Source organism: Oncorhynchus mykiss, chromosome 24 (assembly GCF_057628025.1).
Source record: "Oncorhynchus mykiss isolate SJ-2025 chromosome 24, ASM5762802v1, whole genome shotgun sequence".
Taxonomy (NCBI): Eukaryota; Metazoa; Chordata; class Actinopteri; order Salmoniformes; family Salmonidae; genus Oncorhynchus; species Oncorhynchus mykiss.
The window spans coordinates 38,238,017-38,265,455 of NC_143045.1; the positions used below are offsets into that span (position 1 = coordinate 38,238,017).

Consider the following 27,439-nt stretch of genomic DNA (forward strand, 5'->3'; position numbering starts at 1 on the left):
ACTTAAAAAGATGAGAGAGGCCTGTAATTTTCATCATAGGTACACTTCAACTATGACAGACAAAATGAGAAAAAAAATATGAAAAAATCACATTGTGGGATTTTTTATGAATTTATTTGCAAATTATGGTGGAAGACAAGTATTTGGTCACCTACAAATAAGCAAGATTTCTGGCTCTCACAGACCTGTAACTTCTTCTTTAAGAGGCTCCTCTGTCCTCCACTCGTTACCTGTATTAATGGCACCTGTTTGAACTTGTTATCAGTATAAAAGACACCTGTCTACAACCTCAAACAGTCACACTCCAAACTCCACTATGGCCAAGACCAAAGAACTGTCAAAGGAAACCAGAAACAAAATTGTAGACCTGCACCAGGCTGGGAAGACTGAATCTGCAATAGGTAAGCAGCTTGGTTTGAAGAAATCAACTGTGGGAGCAATTATTAGGAAATGGAAGACATACAAGACCACTGATAATCTCCCTCGATCTGGGGCTCCACGCAAGATCTCACCCCGTGGGGTCAAAATGATCACAAGAACGGTGAGCAAAAATCCCAGAACCATTCATAATGTTAATGTCTTCACTATAATCCTACAATGTGGAAAATAGTAAAAATAAAGAAAAACCCTTGAATTACCCCATAGCAACAGATGTGGGACACACACACGCACACACACACACGCACGCACACACGCACACACACACACACACACACACTCGACTCCTCTCCCACCACAAACAGCCACAAGCTCAGACGTTCAACAGTTGTTCCATCCCTGAGCCCAACTCAAGAGAAGACTTAATGTGTGAATGCAAATACAGTTGTAGCTGTTTGAGAGGGCATGCAACATTGACCAAAAATGGAAGGTTTGATTAACCAATGTCAAGTCCTAGCTGATGGTTCTGAGACCCACCCCCCTACCCTGAAACACACACATGCTGTTGTGACAATTTCCCCAAGAATCTCTGTGCAGTCAGACCTTTGATGATTTTGTGCCACCAGGGCCACAATAATTTGCCCCCTCTCTGATTGTCAGAGTGTGACCCCCCTCACCATGGATTTCAGTGTTGCCACCACTGCCACTGCCTGGGTGGGGTCACCCCACCAGAATTCCCACCGGCTAGGTGCAAGGTCGTCAAGGTTCTCATTAGCAGCTTGGAGAAATTCCTTGTATATTATGCTCTTATGACTGCGTTTATCTTTCTGTCTTGGCTGCATCTAGGCTACTTACAGTAGTCCCATAAAACAGGACCTGTGTTTGCTGAGGTTGTAGAAAGAGTGTACTCAACTGCCAATGAAATATAAAACTGGGCAATAAAAGCAGCCTGGACAGCGCTATGATTTTCTCTTTTAGATTATTTATTTACTCAATGTTACATTAACTAACATAAATAAACATTTTTATGAACAAAAGGCACACAGTTCAAATATAAACAAGAAGAACGTACGTAGCTTATCTCACCAAATATGTCTGCCCTCTGAGAGAAAGAGGTCTTAGAGAGAGAGAGAGATTGGGGTTATGTTTTAAACAGAAACGTAATGTGGTCACTCCAGCACTGAGTCTCAGTGACTCTGTCCACTGTTCAGTCCCGATGGGGATCCAAAATGGCAGACGCCAAGGCAATTATCCATTCACACAACATTGGGTCCAAATTAAACTGTCCACTTTTCCGACCCAAAATGGCAGACACTAATGTCTATTCTCACAGCAGTGTCCAAATTAAACTGTTCAGACCCAAAATGGCAGACGCTAATGTCTATTCTCACAGCATTGTGTCCAAATGAAACTGTTCAGACCCAAAATGGCAGACGCTAATGTCTATTCACACAGCATTGTGTCCAAATGAAACTGTTCAGACCCAAAATGGCAGACACTAATGTCTATTCACACAGCATTGTATCCAAATGAAACGCCATCCACTGTCCAATTTAAGGGCTTCAAACCAACAGCATACAGATGGAAGCTGCTGTGGTTGACGGGTGTAGGGAGGAACCAATAGATCTCAGATGTTGACAGTACTGGTTAACGCTTCATACTGATGATGCAGTATGAGGTAGCTCTGGTTTGGTTCTGTCTGGTCTGTTCTCAGCCACAGTACTGGGTCTGGTTCTGTCTGGTCTGTTCTCAGCCACAGTACTGGGTCTGGTTCTGTCTGGTCTGTTCTCAGCCACAGTACTGGGTCTGGTTCTGTCTGGTCTGTTCTCAGCCACAGTACTGGGTCTGGTTCTGTCTGGTCTGTTCTCAGCCACAGTACTGGGTTTGGTTCTGTCTGGTCTGTTCTCAGCCACAGTACTGGGTCTGGTTCGGTCTGGTCTGTTCTCAGCCACAGTACTGGGTCTGGTTCTGTCTGGTCTGTTCTCAGCCACAGTACTGGGTCTGGTTCAGTCTGCTCTGTGTCAGATAGCCACGGTACTGGGAACCTCTTCGTACTGGATGATAAAGTAGGGGTAGCTCTGGTCGTCGTTAAAGATAACATAGATCTGGGGGTCCACCCAGTTGTCTACACACGAGTCGTAGAGGTCACTGGAAGGGTCGCGGGGGCTGAGTGGGGGCGGCCGACGCATAGAGGGGTTCCCCACTGTAAACCTGGAGACACAGAGGAGAGAGGAACAATGTCAAGTTCTGTGAGTGCTCACCAAATGGAACAATCATGGATGTGGTCTACTGAGTGGTCTACTGAGTTCAGGAAAAGTTTTCTTCAACCACATTTCTGTGTGATGCTATAAATCACAGTAATCCCATAAAGACTGTCAGAGAGGACCTAGTAATCCCATAAAGACTACTAACCTGTCTGTGAGGACATAGTAATCCCATAAAGACTACTAACCTGTCAGTGAGGACATAGTAATCCCATAAAGACTGTCAGAGAGGACATAGTAATCCCTTAAAGACTACTAACCTGTCAGTGAGGACATAGTAATCCCATAAAGACTACTAACCTGTCAGTGAGGACATAGTAATCCCATAAAGACTGTCAGCGGGGACATAGTAATCCCATAAAGACTGTTAGTGAGGACATAGTAATCCCATAAAGACTGTTAGTGAGGACATAGTAATCCCATAAAGACTGTTAGTGAGGACATAGTAATCCCATAAAGACTACTAACCTGTCAGTGAGGACATAGTAATCCCATAAAGACTACTAACATGTCAGTGTGGACATAGTAATCCCATAAAGACTACTAACCTGTCAGCGAGGACATAGTAATCCCATAAAGACTACTAACATGTCAGTGAGGACATAGTAATCCCATAAAGACTGTCAGAGAGGACATAGTAATCCCATAAAGACTACTAACCTGTCAGCGAGGACATAGTAATCCCATAAAGACTGTTAGTGAGGACATAGTAATCCCATAAAGACTACTAACCTGCCGGTGAGGACATAGTAATCCCATAAAGACTACTAACCTGCCGGTGAGGACATAGTAATCCCATAAAGACTACTAACCTGTTAGTGAGGACATAGTAATCCCATAAAGACTACTAACCTGTCAGCGAGGACATAGTAATCCCATAAAGACTGTTAGTGAGGACATAGTAATCCCATAAAGACTACTAACCTGCCGGTGAGCACTTTGGCCAGGAACATGGAGTGGATCCCTTTAGGAGAGCGCTTGGAGAAGTTATGGGAGTAGACGGCCTTGCGGGCGAAGTAGGAGCCTTGTCCGAACATGGTGGCGTGTTTGCCACTGACACGCGGGTCAAAGTTGTGTTTGCAGATGCCCTCTACCACCTCAGTGGAGGTGCCGTGGAAAAGGTGACGCTCGCTCAGCATCCTGTCCATCTCCGAGAGACGACGAGACATGTACTCCTTCTTCCTGTCAGGGGGAGAGGAGGGGGGGGGGGGGGTTATTAATGATGTCTTCAGTCTAGTGATCGTATGTGTGTTATTTTTGACATATTTAGTGATTGAATGTTTACACTTTTGAACCAGATACAGTGAAACAGCTTTAACTCTACAGTCTAGTCTATTTGATTCACTGATTCTACAAAGTACGACACACACACACACACACACACACACACACACACACACGCACACACACACACACACACACACACACACACACACACACACACAACACCACCCCCTGACTTATCCTTTCTGTGCTCTATTCCCTTCTGCCGTATCTATGGCAACGGGCTGTATAAAAAAAAAAATCAAGGACCCACTTCCTGTGCTTCTGAATCCCGGTTCTCACGGTCTCACCTTCACAAGTGGGTTACACTAATCGTGAGAGCCCAGCTGTGTGTTCAGACACACACACACACACACACACACACACACACACACACACAGCTTGGCTCTCACTATTCGTACAGAACAAAGCACCCACAGCATTCAGTCACATTGAAACACAACACTAACCACAACAACACCAATGACCTCTTTTTTGGCCCCAATTGAAAACATGCTGGTGCATTCTGGCATCAGAGCCATTTAGCCTGGAACAGACCCCTTCCAGAGCATTCATATTCAGGGCCATAGCAGAGACACATCCGTCTTTCCCCTAGGTCTGGTCTAAGGCAGGATCAGACATCAGTCTTTGCCCTAGGTCTGGTCTAAGGCAGGATCAGACATCAGTCTTTCCCCTAGGTCTGGTCTAAGGCAGGATCAGACATCAGTCTTTCCCCTAGGTCTGGTCTAAGGCAGGATCAGACATCAGTCTTTCCCCTAGGTCTGGTCTAAGGCAGGATCAGACATCAGTCTTTGCCCTAGGTCTGGTCTAAGGCAGGATCAGACATCAGTCTTTCCCCTAGGTCTGGTCTAAGGCAGGATCAGACATCAGTCTTTCCCCTAGGTCTGGTCTAAAGCAGGACCAGACATCAGTCTTTCCCCTAGGTCTGGTCTAAGGCAGGATCAGACATCAGTCTTTCCCCTAGGTCTGGTCTAAGGCAGGATCAGACATCAGTCTTTCCCCTAGGTCTGGTCTAAGGCAGGATCAGACATCAGTCTTTCCCCTAGGTCTGGTCTAAGGCAGGATCAGACATCAGTCTTTCCCCTAGGTCTGGTCTAAGGCAGGATCAGACATCCGTCTTTGCCCTAGGTCTGGTCTAAAGCAGGGTCAGACATCCGTCTTTCCCCTAGGTCTGGTCTAAGGCAGGATCAGACATCAGTCTTTCCCCTAGGTCTGGTCTAAGGCAGGATCAGACATCAGTCTTTCCCCTAGGTCTGGTCTAAAGCAGGACCAGACATCAGTCTTTCCCCTAGGTCTGGTCTAAGGCAGGATCAGACATCAGTCTTTCCCCTAGGTCTGGTCTAAGGCAGGATCAGACATCAGTCTTTCCCCTAGGTCTGGTCTAAAGCAGGGTCAGACATCCGTCTTTCCCCTAGGTCTGATCTAAAGCAGGACCAGTGTAGCAGCCATCTATCTACAGGAACACAAGAGCCGTGATTCAGACATTCATAACAAACTAACTGCTAATAAGTGTGTAGCTACTAACTCAACCATCTCCTTACCTCCACCAGGACCCAGGTGAATTTCTGTGTAATAACATACCCATTTAATAACTGTGTAATAACATACCCATTTAATAACTGTGTAATAACTATGATAACTCACCGCTTGTATTTCTCCCAGAGGAAGGGGTTCTGGACGCGGAGGATCTTCAGGATGCGGAACTTGGTTTCGGACACCGTCTTGTGGAAGAGGGTGTAGACGGTCCGATAGCTCCGGTCGTCACGGGATACCGGAACCTGCAGGAAGTCCTGGCTGGTCGTCATGGGTAACCATGTTTCCGGGAATACGCTGGGAGGGTTGGTGAAGGTGGGAGAGAGGGGGAGAGAGACAGACAGATCCAGGGTGGAGGAGGAGATGGGGAAAGAGGAGAGGCCACCAAGAGTCCTGGAAAAGAGAAGGATGGGAGGGAGGGGAGAGACAGATTTATACACCAGTCCTGGGAATATTATATTGCTCACTTTTAGAATTATAAACCACATCCGGAACAATACAACAATATTTTATTTCATTAGAAGCTACGCTAACGCTGAATAACCAATAAAACTGCATCTCCACCACATCCTGCATTATAACCAAAATGATCCCTGTCACCCACAAAGTCCTAGTTCCTGTCACCCGCGATGGTGTCATAGTTCCTGTCACCTGCGATGGTGTCATAGTTCCTGTCACCCACGATGGTGTCCTAGTCCCTGTCACCCACGATGGTGTCCTAGTCCCTGTCACCCACGATCATGTCATAGTTCCTGTCACCTGCGATGGTGTCATAGTTCCTGTCACCCACGATGGTGTCATAGTGCTAGAAGCAGAGCGATACACTACTACAGCAGCAGCAGCAGCCAAGGAGAAGACTATGACATTCACAGAAATGAGGAGCTGACACAGGATGAGAAAAACACAAAGCAGGAGGCTGTCTGATGGCCCATCTGTCATTTGAGTCACCAACAGTAAGATCACTGACATGTTCTCTCTGGCTCAGACTCCACGTCTTAATGGTATTGGCCTCATCTCCGTGTCTGTGTGTGTGATTCTCTGCTTCACTGTGACAGTTTCTCTTTCACTCTCCCTCCCTCTCTCTCCCCTGACAGTCTCATCTTTCATCTCAGTTCTGTCTTGCTTTGTTTGAGTGTCACGCTGAAATCTGTCCCCACAATCAGGTACTTAATTCTCCCATGTCTTCTGAGAAGATCACAGGGAAGAGACAGAGAGAGAGACTGTAATGAAAGAACCAGATAGCACGAGGGAAGAGAGAGAGAGAGAGAGAGAGAGAGAGAGAGAGAGAGACTGTAATGAAAGAACCAGATAGCACAAGGGAAGAGTGAGAGAGAGAGAGAGAGACTGTAATGAAAGAACCAGATAGCACAAGGGAAGAGTGAGAGAGAGAGAGAGAGACTGTAATGAAAGAACCAGATAGCACAAGGGAAGGGGGAAGATAAAGAGATGGATAGATGCAGGAGGAGAGGAAGAGAGGAAAAGGGGAAAGCGTGAAGGAGGGGGGATGTGTTTCAGCAAGGTGAACGGACACGTGTGTTTGTGTTTGTGTTTGCCCAAGTGAGAACTATCTCCCAAGCAGCTACAGAGCCAATCAAGCTAATGACTTCCACCCGTGTGGTCAGCAGGACATTCCTAAAGCACACAGACACGCACCCACACATACACACATACACGCACCCACACATACACACACCCACACAGACACGTATACACACAGACACGCACCCACACATACACACATACACGCACCCACACATACACACACACGCATCCACACAGACACGTATCCACACAGACACGCACCCACACATACACACACCCACACAGACACGCATCCACACAGACACGCACCCACACAGACACGCACCCACACAGACACGCACCCACAGAGGACTCATGACTCGGTGACTAGAGCAGAGGAGTCTCATGACTCTGTGACTAGAGCATAGGAGACTCAGGAGCAGAGGAGACTCATGACTCGGTGACTAGAGCAGAGGAGTCTCATGACTCCGTGACTAGAGCAGAGGACACTCATGACTCGGTGACTAGAGCAGAGGACACTCATGACTCGGTGACTAGAGCAGAGGAGACTCATGACTCGGTGACTAGAGCAGAGGACACTCATGACTCGGTGACTAGAGCAGAGGACTCATGACTCGGTGACTAGAGCAGAGGAGACTCATGACTCGGTGACTAGAGCAGAGGAGACTCAGGAGCAGAGGAGACTCATGACTCGGTGACTAGAGCAGAGGACTCATGACTCGGTGACTAGAGCAGAGGACTCATGACTCGGTGACTAGAGCAGAGGAGACTCATGACTCGGTGACTAGAGCAGAGGAGACTCATGACTCGGTGACTAGAGCAGAGGACTCATGACTCGGTGACTAGAGCAGAGGACTCATGACTCGGTGACTAGAGCAGAGGAGACTCATGACTCGGTGACTAGAGCAGAGGACTCATGACTCCGTGACTAGAGCAGAGGACTCATGACTCGGTGACTAGAGCAGAGGAGACTCATGACTCGGTGACTAGAGCAGAGGAGACTCATGACTCGGTGACTAGAGCAGAGGAGACTCATGACTCGGTGACTAGAGCAGAGGAGACTCATGACTCGGTGACTAGAGCAGAGGACTCATGACTCGGTGACTAGAGCAGAGGAGACTCATGACTCGGTGACTAGAGCAGAGGAGACTCAGGAGCAGAGGAGACTCAGGAGCAGAGGAGAATACAACAGTCAAGCATCAGCCGTAGATGGAAAGAAGAAAACAAATGAAAAAGTCCCGGGGACAAATCCCTTGCTCACATTCCAACTCCCCACAGTCCCGTTTCACACGCGTTCAGTCATGCTGCTGTCTGGAAGACCTCTAGACCCCCTCTCCTCCTTTTCCATCCGTTCCCTTCTGCCCCTCCTTCTTCCTTGTTCTTTATCTCTCTCTTTATCTCTCTTTCCTTTGTCTCCCTTTCTCGCGCTCGCTTTCCATCTGTTTGTTCCAGGCCTGGTTGGAGAAGGACAGTCTAGCTGCCCCCAGTAGCAGTAGTACTGGACTGATAGGACTGACAGGGGCAGGGACAGGGACAGGGGCAGGGACAGGGGCAGGGACAGGGATAGGGGCAGGGGCAGGGGCAGGGGCAGGGGCAGGGGCAGGGGCAGGGGCAGGGGCAGGGGCAGGGACAGGGACAGGGACAGGGGCAGGGGCAGGGACAGGGCAGCACTGTGTTCTGGTAGTTAGCATTATGTGCTACACTACACTAGGTCCTGACTGTCTGCTACTTCCAGGGAGGAATGACTATCTGCTACTTCCAGGGAGAGAACGATTGACTGACTGTCTGTCTGCTACTTCCAGGGAGAGAACGATTGACTGACTGTCTGTCTGCTACTTCCAGGGAGAGAACGATTGACTGACTGTCTGTCTGCTACTTCCAGGGAGAGAATGATTGACTGACTGTCTGCTACTTCCAGGGAGAGAACGATTGACTGACTGTCTGTCTGCTACTTCCAGGGAGAGAATGATTGACTGACTGTCTGTCTGCTACTTCCAGGGAGAGAATGATTGACTGACTGTCTGTCTGCTACTTCCAGGGAGAGAATGATTGACTGACTGTCTGTCTGCTACTTCCAGGGAGAGAATGATTGACTGACTGTCTGTCTGCTACTTCCAGGGAGAGAACGATTGACTGACTGTCTGTCTGCTACTTCCAGGGAGAGAACGATTGACTGACTGTCTGTCTGCTACTTCCAGGGAGAGAATGATTGACTGACTGTCTGTCTGCTACTTCCAGGGAGAGAAAGATTGACTGACTGTCTGTCTGCTACTTCCAGGGAGAGAATGATTGACTGACTGTCTGTCTGCTACTTCCAGGGAGAGAACGATTGACTGACTGTCTGTCTGCTACTTCCAGGGAGAGAATGATTGACTGACTGACTGTCTTCTACTTCCAGGGAGAGAATGATTGACTGACTGACTGTCTGCTACTTCCAGGGAGAGAATGATTGACTGACTGTCTGTCTGCTACTTCCAGGGAGAGAATGATTGACTGACTGTCTGTCTGCTACTTCCAGGGAGAGAATGATTGACTGACTGTCTGTCTGCTACTTCCAGGGAGGAATGATTGACTGACTGTCTGCTACTTCCAGGGAGAGAATGATTGACTGACTGTCTGTCTGCTACTTCCAGGGAGGAATGACTGTCTCTATAGAACTGTTGAATACTGACACTAAGTCAGGACAGAAGTGAGTGTTTGGTGTGGTCACCGTGCTGGCCTTTCATGTCCAACCACAGTGTGTTATGGTACCATCCATACAAGACAAGTTATGGTAGCAGCAGTCTTCAGTGTACTATGGTTGTTATGGTAGCAGCAGTCTCCAGTGTACTATGGTTGTTATGGTAGCAGAAGTCTCCAGTGTACTATGGTAGTTATGGTAGCAGCAGTCTCCAGTGTACTATGGTAGTTATGGTAGCAGCAGTCTCCAGTGTACTATGGTTGTTATGGTAGCAGCAGTCTCCAGTGTACTATGGTTGTTATGGTAGCAGCAGTCTCCAGTGTACTATGGTTGTTATGGTAGCAGCAGTCTCCAGTGTACTATGGTAGTTATGGTAGCAGCAGTCTCCAGTGTACTATGGTTGTTATGGTAGCAGCAGTCTCCAGTGTACTATGGTAGTTATGGTAGCAGCAGTCTCCAGTGTACTATGGTTGTTATGGTAGCAGCAGTCTCCAGTGTACTATGGTTGTTATGGTAGCAGCAGTCTCCAGTGTACTATGGTTGTTATGGTAGCAGCAGTCTCCAGTGTACTATGGTTGTTATGGTAGCAGCAGTCTCCAGTGTACTATGGTTGTTATGGTAGCAGCAGTCTCCAGTGTACTATGGTTGTTATGGTAGCAGCATTCTCCAGTGTACTATGGTTGTTATGGTAGCAGCAGTGTCCAGTGTACTATGGTTGTTATGGTAGCAGCAGTCTCCAGTGTACTATGGTTGTTATGGTAGCAGCAGTCTCCAGTGTACTATGGTTGTTATGGTAGCAGCAGTCTCCAGTGTACTATGGTTGTTATGGTAGCAGCAGTCTCCAGTGTACTATGGTTGTTATGGTAGCAGCAGTCTCCAGTGTACTATGGTTGTTATGGTAGCAGCAGTCTCCAGTGTACTATGGTTGTTATGGTAGCAGCAGTCTCCAGTGTACTATGGTTGTTATGGTAGCAGCAGTCTCCAGTGTACTATGGTTGTTATGGTAGCAGCAGTCTCCAGTGTACTATGGTTGTTATGGTAGCAGCAGTGTCCAGTGTACTATGGTTGTTATGGTAGCAGCATTCTCCAGTGTACTATGGTTGTTATGGTAGCAGCAGTGTCCAGTGTACTATGGTTGTTATGGTAGCAGCATTCTCCAGTGTACTATGGTTGTTATGGTAGCAGCAGTGTCCAGTGTACTATGGTTGTTATGGTAGCAGCAGTCTCCAGTGTACTATGGTTGTTATGGTAGCAGCAGTCTCCAGTGTACTATGGTTGTTATGGTAGCAGCATTCTCCAGTGTACTATGGTTGTTATGGTAGCAGCAGTCTCCAGTGTACTATGGTTGTTATGGTAGCAGCAGTCTCCAGTGTACTATGGTTGTTATGGTAGCAGCAGTCTCCAGTGTACGGTTGGTTGTTACCTACTACCATACCCCATTCAAAGACGCTTAAATATGTTGTCTTGCCCCATTCACCCTCTGAGTGGCACAAATACACAATCCATGTCTCAATTGTCTCAAATCCTTCTTTAACCCCGTCATCTACACTGATTGAAGTGGATTTAACAAGTGACATCAATAAGGAATCATAGTTTCACCTGGATTCATCTGGTCAGTCTATGTCCTGGAAAGAGCAGTCTGTGTCATGGAAAGAGCAGTCTGTGTCCTGGAAAGAGCAGTCTATGTCATGGAAAGAGCAGTCTGTGTCCTGGAAAGAGCAGTCTTAATGTTTTATACACTCAGTGTAGTTGTACTCCAGTACTCACTGTAGGTGTGGCGTGAGGACCACGGAGGACAGGAAGAGGGGGCGTTTCTTGATCTGGCGTCTGAAGCCGAACACGGCGTTCTGTTGGAAGCCCTCTCTGATGTTGAGGATGTAGTGGTTCTGTAGGGTGATGAACCGGACCTCCTTCAGACCACGACCACCAGCCTCCTCTATCAGACGCACCACCGGCTGGAGGGAAAGGGAGAGAGGGTGGAAGGAGAGGGAAGGATGAGGGATGAGAGGAGGATGAGGGATGAGAGGAGGATGAGGGATGAGAGATTTAGTTAGATATATTACTTATAGGTGGTGATTTATTTATTTATTTTATTTTATTTATTTTACCTTTACTAGTCAAGTCAGTTAAGAACAAATTAACTGGGTTAATTGCCTGTTCAGAGGCAGAACGACAGATTGTCGTTACCTTGTCAGCTCGGGGATTTGAACTTGCAACCTTCCGGTTACTAGTCCAACGCTCTAACCACTAGGCTACCCTGCCCCCCCCCGAGCGTTTGAATCATGTGTAACATTGTGAAACTAACACTTGAATCTGCTTTTAACAGGTTTCATTCTAAGAAAACATATACAAATGAATTGTAGCACAGGAAATACACAAATTAACACGCACACACACTGAGAGAGAGAACACTGAACCAGGAGTTGGAACCGGTTCAGGAAACAGAACAGAAAACCTGATAAGAAATGACTAAAAACAAGGCTTACCTTTCGTAGTTAATTAAATCAAAAGGGAAATTGAATAACTATAAAATATCAATTAACTCGACCTGAAACAGCGAAATTGATTATTTTTCTCATTAGAAATCTCTCCCCATCCTCTGAATCATGCTCGTAACGTCAGTAGCTTATACTTCTGAGTGGGGGAGGGGGCCAGGTAGTCGACACAAGCAAGGGGGCCAGGTAGTCGACACAAGCAAGGGGGCCAGGTAGTCGACACAAGCAAGGGGGCCAGGTGGTCGACACAAGCAAGGGGGCCAGGTAGTCGACACAAGCAAGGGGGCCAGGTAGTCGACACAAGCAAGGGGGCCAGGTAGTCGACACAAGCAAGGGGGCCAGGTAGTCGACACAAGCAAGGGGGCCAGGTGGTCGACACAAGCAAGGGGGCCAGGTGGTCGACACAAGCAAGGGGGCCAGGTAGTCGACACAAGCAAGGGGGCCAGGTAGTCGACACAAGCAAGGGGGCCAGGTAGTCGACACAAGCAAGGGGGCCAGGTGGTCGACACAAGCAAGGGGGCCAGGTAGTCGACACAAGCCAACTGAGAAAAGACGTTCAGCTTGCAGACAGACACTGGAAGAAGTTCAGAGTGACAGAGGGTTTTACATAGGCCCTTTGTTGCGTTGTTTTTTAAATCCTAGGTTTAATTCTGCCTAATTCACATAAAGCATATCATATAATAAGATACCCAACGCTTCAAGCCAAGGCACCTCGTCAATCCTCTCTCGCTGTGGCATCTCCCACCCTATACACTAGTCTGTCCATGTCCTCCGTAACAAACTGCTCTATCCACACTGATTGGTGAAGTCATTTAATGAGCTACACCTAAAAAGCTGTTGGTTTTACAAGTTTAAAAGGGAATATAAAGGAATGACATAAAGAGATACTTTTTTTTTTGGTTCGGACCGGTTCAGAGTACTGTAATTTGCTGGTTCGGACCGGTTCAGAGTACTGTAATTTTTTGGTTCGGACCGGTTCAGAGTACTGTAATTTGCTGGTTCGGACCGGTTCAGAGTACTGTAATTTTTTGGTTCGGACCGGTTCAGAGTACTGTAATTTGCTGGTTCGGACCGGTTCAGAGTACTGTAATTTGCTGGTTCGGACCGGTTCAGAGTACTGTAATTTGCTGGTTCGGACCGGTTCAGAGTACTGTAATTTGCTGGTTCGGACCGGTTCAGAGAACTGTAATTTGCTGGTTCGGACCGGTTCAGAGTACTGTAATTTGCTGGTTCGGACCGGTTCAGAGTACTGTAATTTGCTGGTTGGGACCGGTTCAGAGAACTGTAATTTGCTGGTTCGGACCGGTTCAGAGTACTGTAATTTGCTGGTTCGGACCGGTTCAGAGAACTGTAATTTGCTGGTTCGGAACCGGTTCAGAGTACTGTAATTTGCTGGTTCGGACCGGTTCAGAGAACTGTAATTTGCTGGTTCGGACCGGTTCAGAGAACTGTAATTTGCTGGTTCGGACCAGTTCAGAGTACTGTAATTTGCTGGTTCGGACCAGTTCAGAGTACTGTAATTTGCTGGTTCGGACCGGTTCAGAGTACTGTAATTTGCTGGTTCGGACCAGTTCAGAGTACTGTAATTTGCTGGTTCGGACCGGTTCAGAGTACTGTAATTTGCTGGTTAGGACCAGTTCAGAGTACTGTAATTTGCTGGTTCGGACCGGTTCAGAGTACTGTAATTTGCTGGTTCGGACCAGTTCAGAGTACTGTAATTTTCTGGTTCGGACCAGTTGAGAGTACTGTAATTTGCTGGTTCGGACCGGTTCAGAGAACTGTAATTTGCTGGTTCGGACCAGTTCAGAGTACTGTAATTTGCTGGTTCGGACCGGTTCAGAGTACTGTAATTTGCTAGTTCGGACCAGTTCAGAGTACTTTAATTTGCTGGAAAATAATTTTGGTTCCAACCCCTGCTTTGATCACACACACACACACACACACACACACACATACACACACACAGAACTAGACCCTGTAATCTAAACATAACATGTGTGTGTGTGTGTGTGTATGTGTGTGTGTGTGTGTGCGCGTGCGTGCGCGTGTGCGCACGTGTGTGTGTGTTGTGTGTGTGTGTAAACCTTCATTGATGTATTGATCTCTTGACAGTGGGCAGACAACTGATCTGGTGTGACTTGGGGGTTAATGTGTCTTGGGGGTTAATGTGTCTTGGGGGTTAATGTGTCTTGGGGGTTAATGTGTCTTGGGGGTTAATGTGTCTCCTTTAATAGCCTCTAACTCAAACACAGACACAGAGACACTCACCTCAGAATATTCTCTCCAGCCGAAGTTGTCTCTGCAGTAGTATTTCCACACTGTGTGGCAGTTAGGGGCGGGGTTTGTGTTTGGGGGTGGGGAGGCAGGGCTGGAGGGAGTGGTCAACCGTCTGACGTGGTCGAACTCCAGGTCACATACACGCATGGCACTGAAGTCTAAGGAAAACACACGACCCCTAGGAGACAAGAGAACACGGTCAGTATCACTGAAGTCTAAGGACAACACACGACCCCTAGGAGAGAACACGATCAGTATCACTGAAGTCTAAGGAAAACACATGACCCCTAGGAGACAAGAGAACACGGTTAGTATCACTGAAGTCTAAGGACAACACAAGACCCCTAGGAGAGAACACGGTCAGTATCACTGAAGTCTAAGGAAAACACATGACCCCTAGGAGACGAGAGAACACGGTCAGTATCACTGAAGTCTAAGGAAAACACACGACCCCTAGGAGAGGAGAGAACACGGTCAGTATCACTGAAGTCTAAGGACAACACACGACCCCTAGGAGACGAGAGAACACGGTCAGTATCACTGAAGTCTAAGGACAACACATGACCCCTAGGAGACGAGAGAACACGGTCAGTATCACTTGACACAAAACCACCAGATACCACACGCTGTTGTCAACTGTCATTGGAGTTCTGTGAATGTGCTGTCAACACAAGCCTTATGTAATGATCATAATAAAGACAGATCACCAGAGAGACAGAGAGAGACAGAGAGAGAGAGAGACAGAGAGAGAGACAGAGCGAAAGAGAGACAGAGAGAGATAGAGAGACAGAGCGAGAGAGCGACAGAGCGAGAGAGAGACAGAGAGAGAGAGACAGAGCGAGAGAGAGAGACAGACAGAGCGAGAGAGACAGAGAGCGACAGAGCCAGAGAGAGACAGACAGAGAGACAGAGCGAGAGAGAGACAGAGCGAGAGAGAGACAGAGACAGAGCGAGAGAGACCAAGACAGAGAGACAGAGAGAGACAGAGAGAGAGAGAGACAGAGAGAGAGAGACAGAGCGAGAGAGAGAGACAGAGAGACAGAGACAGAGAGAGAGACAGAGCGAGAGAGCGACAGAGCCAGAGAGAGACAGACAGAGCGAGAGAGAGAGAGACAGAGAGAGAGACAGAGCGAGAGAGCGACAGAGCCAGAGAGAGACAGACAGAGAGACAGAGACAGAGCGAGAGAGAGACAGAGCGAGAGACCAAGACAGAGAGACAGAGCGAAAGAGATTCTACAACCACCTAAAAGGAAGCGATTCACAAACCTTCCATAACAAAGCCATCACCTACAGAGAGATGAACCTGGAGAAGAGTCCCCTAAGCAAGCTGGTCCTGGGGCTCTGTTCACAAACACAAACACACCCTACAGAGCCCCAGGACAACAGCACAATTAGACCCAACCAAATCATGAGAAAACAAAAAGATAATTAATTGACACATTGGAAAGAATTAACAAAAAAACAGAGCATAGAATGCTAGAATGCTATTTGGCCTTAAACAGAGAGTACACAGCGGCAGAATACCTGACCACTGTGACTGACCCAAAATTAAGGAAAGCTTTGACTATGTACAGACTCAGTGAGCATAGCCTTGCTATTGAGAAAGGCCGCCGTAGGCAGACATGGCTCTCAAGAGAAGACAGGCTATGTGCTCACTGCCCACAAAATGAGGTGGAAACTGAGCTGCACTTCCTAACCTCCTGCCAAATGTATGACCATATTAGAGACACATATTTCCCTCAGATTACACAGATCCACAAAGAATTAGAAAACAAATCCAATTTTGATAAACTCCCATATCTACTGGGTGAAATACCTCAGTGTGCCATCACAGCAGCAAGATTTGTGACATGTTGCCACGAGAAAAGGGCAACCAGTGAAGAACAAACCCCATTGTAAATACAACCCATATTTATGCTTATTTATTTTATATTGTGTCCTTTAACCATTTGTACATTGTTAAAACACTGTATATATATATATAATATGACATTTGTAATGTCTTTACTGTTTTGAAACCTCTGTATGTGTAATGTTTACTGTTAATTTTGGTTGTTTTTCACTTTATATATTCACTTTGTATGTTGTCTACCTCACTTGCTTTGGCAATGTAAAGCCCTTGAATCGAATTGAATTGAATTGAAGGGAGACAGAGAGAGACAGAGAGAGAGACAGAGAGAGAGAGAGAGAGAGAGAGAGAGAGAGAGAGAGAGAGAGAGAGAGAGAGAGAGAGAGACAGAGAGAGACAGAGAGAGAGAGAGAGAGAGAGAGACAGAGAGAGAGAGAGAAAGAGCGAGAGAGACAGAGAGACAGAGACCCTTGTTTGTCTGTGCTAGTCTTGGTCAAATCCTCATTCTGATCACTCAGTGTTTGAGCCCCAACCCCTCCCCTACCACTGACCTCAGGGCCCCTGAAAAGGCCTTTTCTGGGTCAGACATGCCCCTTACACATGCATGGTCAACGCATGCAGGCATACACACAAATATGTCATGCACACATGCACACAAGGCTAGCTGAGCTGTGGCTGTGTTAATGGACTGATTGCTCGTGGCTGGGAGTCTAATGGGATTTGAGGTTAAAGGTCAGAAGCCTGGACAGGTAGAGAGACATGCAGGGTTCAGAGGTTAGTGTGTGAGAGGTGTGACAGCATGTGTGTGTGTGTGTGTGTGTGTGTGTGTGTGTGTGTGTGTGTGTGTGTGTGTGTGTGTGTGTGTGTGTGTGTGTGTGTGTGTTTTGGTGACTTGTGTGGTATGTGTAGCTTACAAGAGACATTTTCCTTTCACAGCTCAGCTCCCCACTAGACTCTATTCCAGGACCTGTTTTCTTTTCCCAGCTCAGTTACCTATTTTAGCCTCCACAAAATCGTGCGTTTGAATCCTAAAACAGAGAATCCTAGGAATGAATCTGTCAAAATGAGCCAACACACCATCCTATGTGCAGCTCCAGCCCAACCGCAGATGACACACCACACGTGATATACTGGATTGTATTGACTAAGGACAGCAGAGAGAAGTGAACCTCACAGACCAATATAGAAATTAATTTACCAAAAAAGGTGTCAAGTCATAGTTTCACCCAATTCAAGAAATCAGTCATAGGTTTCTGTGACACACACACAGACTAGATTGCTACACAGTCATTGGTTTCGAATTGGAATAGAGTCAAGTCATCTAATGTCTTCACACACACGCACGCACACACACACACACACACACACACACACACACACACACACACAGATTGATTAACATTAGTGTTCCCGGTAAATTGGAGTCTGGCGGTCCGTGTGATGAACTAAAATAGGGTTTTCATGGTTCATGCGGAAAACACAACCAACAACCACCGGCCTGAGACCAACGTCATGCTATCTATTCATATCATATGGGTCCATTTTAGATTTTGGTCAAGAATACATTGTTTCGTTCACGTTGCAAGAAAACTATTTCATTCACAAACTATGTTGGACGCAGGTCTTTTGGGTAAGGTTTCCCCAAAAAATGATTGGACAGTAGGTTACCAGCAACACACCTAATAATACATTACAGAGGTGAGAGAAGCTATCAAGCAAAGGAGGAACAGATAGAGTGAGAACAGGAGAGGGAGAGGTAGAGAGAGAACAGGAGAGGGAGAGGAACAGGTAGAGAGAGAACAGGAGAGGGAGAGGAACAGATAGAGTGAGAACAGGAGAGGGAGAGGTAGAGAGAGAACAGGAGAGGGAGAGGTAGAGAGAGAACAGGAGAGGGAGAGGAACAGGTAGAGTAGAGAGAGAACAGGAGAGGGAGAAGAACAGGTAGAGTAGAGAGAGAACAGGAGAGGGAGAGGAACAGGTAGAGTAGAGAGAGAACAGGAGAGGGAGAGGAACAGGTAGAGTAGAGAGAGAACAGGAGAGGGAGAGGAACAGGTAGGGTAGAGAGAGAACAGGAGAGGGAGAAGAACAGGTAGAGTAGAGAGAGAACAGGAGAGGGAGAGGAACAGGTAGAGTAGAGAGAGAACAGGAGAGGGAGAGGAACAGGTAGAGTAGAGAGAGAACAGGAGAGGGAGAAGAACAGGTAGAGTAGAGAGAGAACAGGAGAGGGAGAGGAACAGGTAGAGTAGAGAGAGAACAGGAGAGGGAGAGGAACAGGTAGAGTAGAGAGAGAACAGGAGAGAGAGAGGAACAGGTAGAGTAGAGAGAGAACAGGAGAGGGAGAGAAACAGGTAGAGTAGAGTAGAGAACAGGAGAGGGAGAGGAACAGGTAGAGTAGAGAGAGAACAGGAGAGGGTGAGCGATGGGAACAGGCTGCATTGTCAAAGTAGAGTCTGTTCCGTTCTCACCCTCGGTTCTCTCCTCTTCTGTATTCTGCCCACCCTGTCTTCCCTATTCTCATTCCACCCCTCTTCTCTCTGTTCAGAACGGTCTCTGCCCTCTGGCAGGGCTCTGTGTTTGAGTGTGTCTGTGAGTGGACATCTCTTTGCCTTGTTGGGAAGGGGGCCCGTCAGTAAGCATTTCACTGTTACACTACTCCTGTTGTTTATAAAGCATGTGACAAATAACATTAGATCTGTTTTGATTGAACTACACTTGTGGGCACTAGAAGTCAGTCGGCCCATCCGCACAAGGAAACGTGCTATTTCTAGGCCGTCTAGGGTTACAATCAGTGCGGGTTAGAGGTCAGGTTTATGATTAGGCGTTAGTGTGAGGTTTTTGGGGGTTGAGGTTAGGATAGGATTTTGAATGTGTGTCCCCCCACAAGGTTAGTAAAACAAGACTGTGCGTGTGTGTGTGTGTGTGTGTGTGTGTGTGTGTGTGTGTGTGTGTGTGTGTGTGTGTGCGTGCGTCAGAACAGACAGCCACAAGGCCATAATCATGAGGAATGTGTGAACTATCACATTTATGAGCAGAATAGAACTAGACACCAGCCATAGATTCACCAACTGTCTTTTCCCCGATCACGCTACCCTCTTTCTCACTACACACACACACACACACACACACACACACACACACACACACACACACGGCCTCCAATTAGTTCCTCTCATTACAGACATCACAATAACTTTCACTACAGAGAATTCTCCTTCTGTTCATATAAACACACCTAGAGAAGCCGCAGCCAACCAAGATGAAAATAATGGGTTATAACAAGACAGAACCAAGCTCTAGAAAATAAAAAGATCAACACATTTTTAAAAGGGAACAAGTGTTCATTTTAACTGTGAATATTCAGTCTACAATATTTTAGAAATAATAATATACAAGTTTAGAATATTACACTTTTTCAGTTTCCCCACTTTGTTCTCTCATATGAGGTCTTCAGTCTTCAATCCTCTACCCCCCTTCTCCTTCCCCCTCTCTCTCTCCTCCAGTCTTTCCCCCTCTCTCTCCTCTCTCTCTCCTCCAGTCTTTCCCCCTCTCTCTCTCTCCTCCAGTCTTTCCCCCTCTCTCTCTCCGCTCTCTCTCCTCCAGTCTTTCCCCCTCTCTCTCCTCTCTCTCTCCTCCAGTCTTCCCCCCTCTCTCTCTCTGCTCTCTCTCCTCCAGTCTGTCCCCCTCTCTCTCTCTGCTCTCTCCTCCAGTCTGTCCCCCTCTCTCTCTCCTCCAGTCTTTCCCCCTCTCTCTCCTCTCTCTCTCCTCCAGTCTTTCCCCCTCTCTCTCTCTGCTCTCTCTCCTCCAGTCTGTCCCCCTCTCTCTCTCCGCTCTCTCTCCTCCAGTCTGTCCCCCTCTCTCTCTCCCTCCAGTCTTTCCCCCTCTCTCTCCTCTGTCTCCCTCCAGTCTTTCCCCCTCTCTCTCTCCTCTCTCCCTCCAGTCTTTCCCCCTCTCTCTCTCCTCTCTCCCTCCAGTCTTTCCCTCTCTCTCTCTCCTCTCTCCCTCCAGTCTTTCCCCTTCTCTCTCCCCTCTCCCTCCAGTCTTTCCCCCTCTCTCTCTCTGCTCTCTCTCCTCCAGTCTGTCCCCCTCTCTCTCTCCGCTCTCTCTCCTCCAGTCTGTCCCCCTCTCTCTCCTCCTCTCTCTCCCTCCAGTCTTTCCCGTCTCTCTTTCTCTACGGGCCAGGTAAGCAGCTTCAAAATGAAATTCTGCTTGCTAAATGAAGTTCACAGCGTAAGTCTGGGAGTTCATTTAAGAGAGCCAATCAAATGCCAGACACAGTCCAAAGACACACCCCTTTTTGGGAGAGACAGAACTCGAAGCTTGGATTAAAATGTGGTCTTTCCAGGGGTGCAAAGACACACCCTTACTGAACAGTCACACACACACACACACACACACACCTCTAAAATTCATTTCAGGTCATATCCTGAGAACAGTGTCAGAGTGTGTGAAGAGAAGAACAGAGAGAGAGGAGGATGAAAAGAGGAGTGTAGGCAGACGTTAAGAGTGTGGAGTCAACTTGGAGGAAGGTCATGGTCATTACACCCAACGAACCAATCACAAAGCAGTACCGGGATCACCACGGCAACAGGGGCAACAACTGACCAACCATGGTGACACAATAGTGCCAGGTGAAACAATCAGGGCAAGCACGCACGCACACACACACACACTCCTTAAGTGCAGGGCACAGTCAACTGAAATTTGGATTTACACACACAGACACACAGACAGCAGTTGAAATAACGGCTGTAATGAGTTCAAGCCTAGAGTTTCAAATAGAGGAGGTGTGAAAAACGCTCTGATAATTAGCCTCCTCCTTCTTCAGCACTCTGTCACACACACCTAACAAGCACCTCTGGGGCGGCTGTGGTTTGCGGTCTCTGAGTGCGGAGAGAGAGTGTGTGTGTGTGTTTGTGTGTGTGTGTGTGTGTGTGTGTGTGTGAGAGAGAGAGAGAGAGAGAGAGAGAGAGAGAGAGAGAGAGAGAGAGAGAGAGAGAGAGAGAGAGACAAAGAACAAACAGCAAAAACATATACACAAGGGGTCTAAATCCAGTCCTATACGACACACACACACACACAGAACCTAATGAAATTGATGCGGGTTCCAAAAGGTATACCACGACACACACACACACACACTCACTTTGGTTAGTTGAGGAGGACAATGTGTGTACACACACACACACTCTCTCACACACACACACACACACACACACACTGGGTATTTCTCACTTCCTCATATAGGAGAGTAAAGACGTGTCCTGTTTTGGTTCAGGTTCTCAGCTTTAGAAACCCCAACACACACACTCACATCACCCTCTTCAGTTCCCACAGGTTGACGATAGGGAGGAGAGGAAAAAGCCTGCAAGCACGAACACTCACGGCCACACACAGATAGACACAGAGAGAGAGAGAGAGAGAGAGAGAGAGAGAGAGAGAGAGAGAGAGAGAGAGAGAGAGAGAGAGAGGGAGAGAGACAGAGAGAAAGGTAGAGGCTGAGTGATGAAAGGCAGGGCGACCCAGACCTCGCCCCAGTGAATCATTTCATAAGCGGTCTGACACGTTATCTCCTCACACACACACACGGAAACACACTCACGCAAGGAAACATTCACACGCAAGGAAACATTCACACGCAAGGAAATATTCACACGCAAGGAAACATTCACACGCAAGGAAACATTCACACGCAAGGAAACAAGGAAACATTCACACGCAAGGAAACATTCACGTACACAAACAATTACGAACACAGGTAACACACACACACACAAGATAGGCTACACATTGTCTGAGAAATTATATTCTCTGACAAACAACGGTACAAAGACACAACACACACACACACACTGGCAGTTGTGCACGTGGGACAGAAATCACACCTTGGTGTCTGGTCACTCTGCCCTTGGTGCTCAGTGACACTGTGTCAGTTAATGACGTGTGAAGTTTTTACTGCCTGTTCAACAAAAGGCTCACACACACACACACACACACACACACACACACACACACACACACACACACACACACACACACACACACACACACACACACACTGGCATATACACACACACACACACACACACACTGGCATATATATACACACACACACACACACACACACACACACACACACACTGGCATATACACACACACGCACACACACACACACACTGGCATATATATACACACACACACACACACACACACACACACACACACACACTGGCATATACACACACACGCACACACACACACACACTGGCATATATATACACACACACACACACACACACACACACACACACACACTGGCATATACACACACACACACACACACTGGCATATATACACACACACACTGGCATATATATACACACACACACACACACACACACACACACACACTGGCATATACACACACACACACACACACTGGCATATATACACACACACACTGGCATATATATACACACACACACACACACACACACACAGACACACACTGGCATATATACACTCACACACACACAACATATTCCTGTCACGGGATAGGGGTGAGTGTGTGTAAACAGTGATAGTATTCCTCTCTCTATGTAACTGTTGCTGGCCAGAGGGATCCGGAGAGAAGAGGATTAGTATTTAGTATTTAGTTAGTATTTCCTAGGTGTCATATGGATGGGATTCATCTAGAATCTAATACCACCATGATGGACCTCCCCACCCCTCACACACACACGCACACACACTGGCATATATACACACACACTGGCATATTTACACACGCACACACAGCAACGGCTGCCAAATAAGTCTGTTGCCATGTCGACGGTCGGGCTTGTTTTGTCCTGCTCTTCAGATAACAGCTGTTATCAACTGTATTCAGTTACTATGGCAACACAATATCTCGGGGGGGGGGGGCAGTTACAGTATAGCTAAATGTACATCTGACGTTACTTGCTTATATGTGAATTCAAATTCAGAGCATGTCGGGGGTGTGTTGGGGGCCGTTGTTTGAAATTCTCCCGGAGATTTTTGATGGTCTAACACTTCCCAAAAGAAACCCATAAAGAAGAAGAGAAATGCCCTTTAAAAGAGAGGTGTAAACTAACTGGGAAAGCATTTTAAACTTAAAATAAAAGTCCTACGGTCTGTCCTAATACCGATAGTTACCATGGCTACTTTGGGTTTTCTGAGAGAACGTAAGAAGATGTTTCTTAAAAATGTAACCAATGACTACGGTATTTTATTTATATTGTATTTACTAGTCTGATACACAGTAACTATACAGGTTGTTACACTGGTAGTTACTACGTTATTTTGGAATGGGGGGCTCCCGAGTGGCGCAGTGGTCTAAGACACTGCATCTCAGTGCAAGAGGCGACACTGCAGTACCTGGTTCGAATCCAGCCTGTATCACATCCGGCCGTGATTGGGCGGCGCACAATTGACCCAGCGTCGTCCGGATTTGGCCCGGTGTAGGCCGTCATTGTGAATAAGAATTTGTTCTGAACTGACTTGCCTAGTTAAATAAAGGTTCAATTAAAAAAAATGTTAAAAATAATCATGTTTGGGAATCTGACACTACTATACCAAGTTCTTACCAGGAAAGCCTAATATCGCTAGGCCTAATATCCCACCCACAGAATACGCTTTGCATATTCAATAGAAGCTTGGCTGCATTTGGGTTCTCACAGAAAAGGGAGTATCCTGTGGGTGGGAAGGTATGCATGCAGTTTCAGTTTAGAACTTAAAAATCAACAACACGCACACGCAGGTCACACACATGCGTGTATGTGGTGAAATAGCTAACTGTGTCATTGTGCAGTGTATAGCTTGAACCACAGCACGCTTTGTATGCCTGTCTGCTATCGCTTGCCAAGTGCTTGTGTGTGTGTGAGAGAGAGAGAGAGAGAGAGAGAGCTAGTGCCTGTATATCAGTGACCGCACCAGGCAGCAGTAGGTCATGCAAGTTCCTAGCTCTAACAGCACTTCCTGGTTTGAGCTGTTTCAACCAATGAGAAAGCTAGGTTTGGGAGCAGAAAACGCAGACTCACTCTATTGCAGGAATTAAAAGTGCCATAACAAATGATACTCGAAGAAGAACTGAGATACGGGAAGTCAGAGAACCAAAACGACTCAGTCAGTTAAATATTACCATACACACACACTCACACACACACACACACTCACACACACTTACAGAAACAGATATATCAAACAGCAGGCTATGCAGAGAAATTGTATCTATAATATGATCTATAATCTATAGTTCATTCATGTTTTTGTATGTTCTTATATAATATAATATAATTAACCAATGACATCAGGCCACACCCAGGCCATGATTACAGACACCTGTGTATGTCCTATGACGCTATATAAACTAGTGACCCACGGTGTTTGTCATTGTAGCCTGATGAGAGACAGTTTGTCTGTCCAAACAGTTGGCTATTAGGTTATTCAATTACTGTGTCTAAGCTCCTAGAGAGTGCCACTCTCCTTGTCTATAGCAAACAACACAGTTTTCTCATATCAAAGCACTCCTATCTTAAAACTGTAAATACAATCTCAGCTCTGTTAGGCTACTTTTACACAGAACAAAAGAAAAGCACTTACTGATATTTGAGCCTGACTTGCTCATTGTCCGGATTGCAGTAAAGCCTCTCCAACTGTTCCTGCGAATCATCCGCCACGCTTTGCCAGCTTTCAGTATCACTCCTGCGGATCTGCCAGTGGTAGGGGAGCACAGTATGGTGGTAAGCGCAGTCACTCCCGTACACACACAACCCCTGCAGGAAATCCACGCAGATCGAAACCGCGTCGGCTTGGTGCGTGTGATACTGGAGCTGGGTTAGCAGATCAAACACTAGATCCAGGGAGGCCTCTTCGCTTTTATCCTGAAATATCTCGCCTTTGTCGGCCTGCAGACTGGGGGTGTTCGTACTGTCTTTGATGGTCAGACAATCTGGCCCCCGCAAGGCTTTAGAGGCGAAGAGGTCACTCATCGTGTTGCCCCCCTGGCTTGGAGGGGATACTAGAGGGGTATCTGGTGTGGGGGTTGCCGCCCCCACCTCGCGCTCCCGGGGGACACGTTTGAGCTGGAATCTGCGTTCGTTAGAGTCTATTGTCACGCGCTGGAGATCTACCGGTATCTTGGTTACCCCCCTCTCTGTCTCCTCCAACTCGGCGGCGGTGTCCGCCATTTCTGTGTCAGTGTCGCCGGTAATCATAGCCGTTACTCCGGTAGCTCCCGAATCTTTCAGACACACAGGCCCACCAATCCGCGCCTGTTTGACCACCGCCGCAGTGCACAGGTTCCCCGCTGTCCTTGTCGGAGGGTTCCGGGGAACAAACACCCCGTCTCCGGTAACAAGTGCATCTGTACTCAGTAATGTGGTCAGGATCGGGTCCTGGAGCGCACGGAGGCATTTTGAGTCTAGTTTCCTCTGTCCTTTTTTTTTTTTTAAATAGGGCTTCACTAACGGGATTTTGTCGGTAAGTCTAATCGATTGTTCCGTGAATTCCCGGTCCCCCATACTCATATCCAAAGCGAGTCCCGTTCCACCGTCCAGGACCTTGTCGGTTGAGGCTGTCGGTTTCTGCAGGCTATGCAAAGTTGTATCCATGGTTGCCTGGGGCTCTCCTATAACCCAACAGTCCTGAAAGAGGCGGAAATAAATGATAAGAGAGAGAGAGAGAGAGAAATAACACTCCTAAAATGTATGCCTCATAGGTTTCGAAAGTCCTGGGCATGTGTCATTAGATAACAACGGTGTTAGTCAGCCCATTCAGAGTCAATAACCATTGCGTTTCATTGGGTGATAAACAATAACCGTAATTTTGGAAACCAATCGTTTATTTTCCTCGGTCATGTTAAAATGATACAACTAGTGAGACGGGAAGTATCCTGCTTACCATATAGCCTTCTAGAAGCTAGAATAGAAACTGGGGGGGGGGAGTCTCCCAAATTTAGAAACATTATTACTTTCAGTCAACGACGAGCGTCATGATGCATCTACACTGCGTTGGCTATAAGCCTACAGCGCGAAACAACCCGTGTCCAACCTTAACGTTCTCGATAAGAGTATTTTGATCAGCGGAGAAGGATAAACGGGGGTCTACCGCATACGTGCAAATTACAAATCGCTGCTCGAGCAAGTTTGCACGTAGGCCTATGGTCTCAGTTAAAGCGATCCACAGACACGCACCGAGGGAAGGGGGACTGCGGCGAACCGCACAAAGACTCGACCCAGCCACTGCATTCCCTGGTTGTAACGATCACGAAAAGGCATTCATCCTCTATATAATCACCTATAGGTCTGAGCCTAGTCAACGACTAGAATAACACGGTGTTATAACGCACATATTCCGCATACAAATTAGGTTTATGCGCAAAACCCGCATTTCAGCAGGTTTTATCCAGAAAACACGGTGGGTGTTTGACATCAAATACATTACTGTGCAACGTAGCACACTGCTATATCATTTCTAAATTGTACCAAAAAAAATCCCTTCCAGGAGTCATGTAGATCTGGTGCGCTGCGCAAAAGGACTGCAATAAAGTCGATCTCCAACACACATACTGCATAGGTGCCCCGGCTGGCTAGGTGATTTATTATAGCGTTGCTTTCACAGAGCCCGTTTACAATTCAAAGCGTCCAAACACACACAGATCCTATTCCTACCTGTGTAAAATCCGTTCTATCTCTTCCTTGCAATTGTCTTCTAAACCACTTAATCCTTGTCCGGTCATGAATGTATAGATATGTCGTCCTAGGTGATCTGCGTTTGGCCTGCTGGTACGGTGCTGAGGCAATGCGTGACAAAGCGGCTGTAAAAGTCGTTCTCCACTGGGCTCAGTTCCGCCAACTCCTGTTGTGGATAGAGGCAGCTGTTGCAGGGAACGCTCAGTCCTCTCAGCCACTCACGAAGCTCCTCACCCCGGTCGAGGGGCGGGACTTGGCATCAAAGGAGAAGAGAGAGAGAGGAGGAGAAAACGAAACTGGTGTGTCATAGGGGGAGGTAAAGCAGAACGTTGTGCTGTGTTCGTCAGGCGCCTGATCAGTAGTAGTAGGCGTTCTAAGTGTGTTTACAGTGAGATAGGTGGTCTCACCCCTCCTGTCCTTGTTTTACT

The 27,439-nt window shown here is 47.2% G+C and overlaps 1 protein-coding gene across 2 annotated transcripts; it reads right to left on the reverse strand.

Moving 5' to 3' along the window:
* Positions 1-1,343: 1,343 nt before the first annotated feature.
* tiparp (TCDD-inducible poly(ADP-ribose) polymerase) lies at positions 1,344-27,439 on the reverse strand. 2 transcript variants are annotated; one of them, XM_036961404.2, is made up of 7 exons: positions 26,991-27,439; positions 24,922-25,964; positions 14,445-14,631; positions 11,449-11,636; positions 5,571-5,852; positions 3,567-3,824; positions 1,344-2,589 (listed from the first exon to the last, which is right to left on the reverse strand). In XM_036961404.2, exons 2-7 carry the CDS (start codon positions 25,929-25,931, stop codon positions 2,400-2,402), a joined length of 2,115 nt encoding a protein of 704 aa, XP_036817299.2. In that variant the 5' UTR covers positions 25,932-25,964; positions 26,991-27,439; the 3' UTR covers positions 1,344-2,399. The 2 variants fall into 2 exon arrangements, with proteins under 2 accessions (XP_036817299.2, XP_090075071.1); XM_090218945.1 differs by lacking the exons at positions 1,344-2,589; positions 3,567-3,824; positions 5,571-5,852; positions 11,449-11,636; positions 14,445-14,631 and adding an exon at positions 14,782-14,906.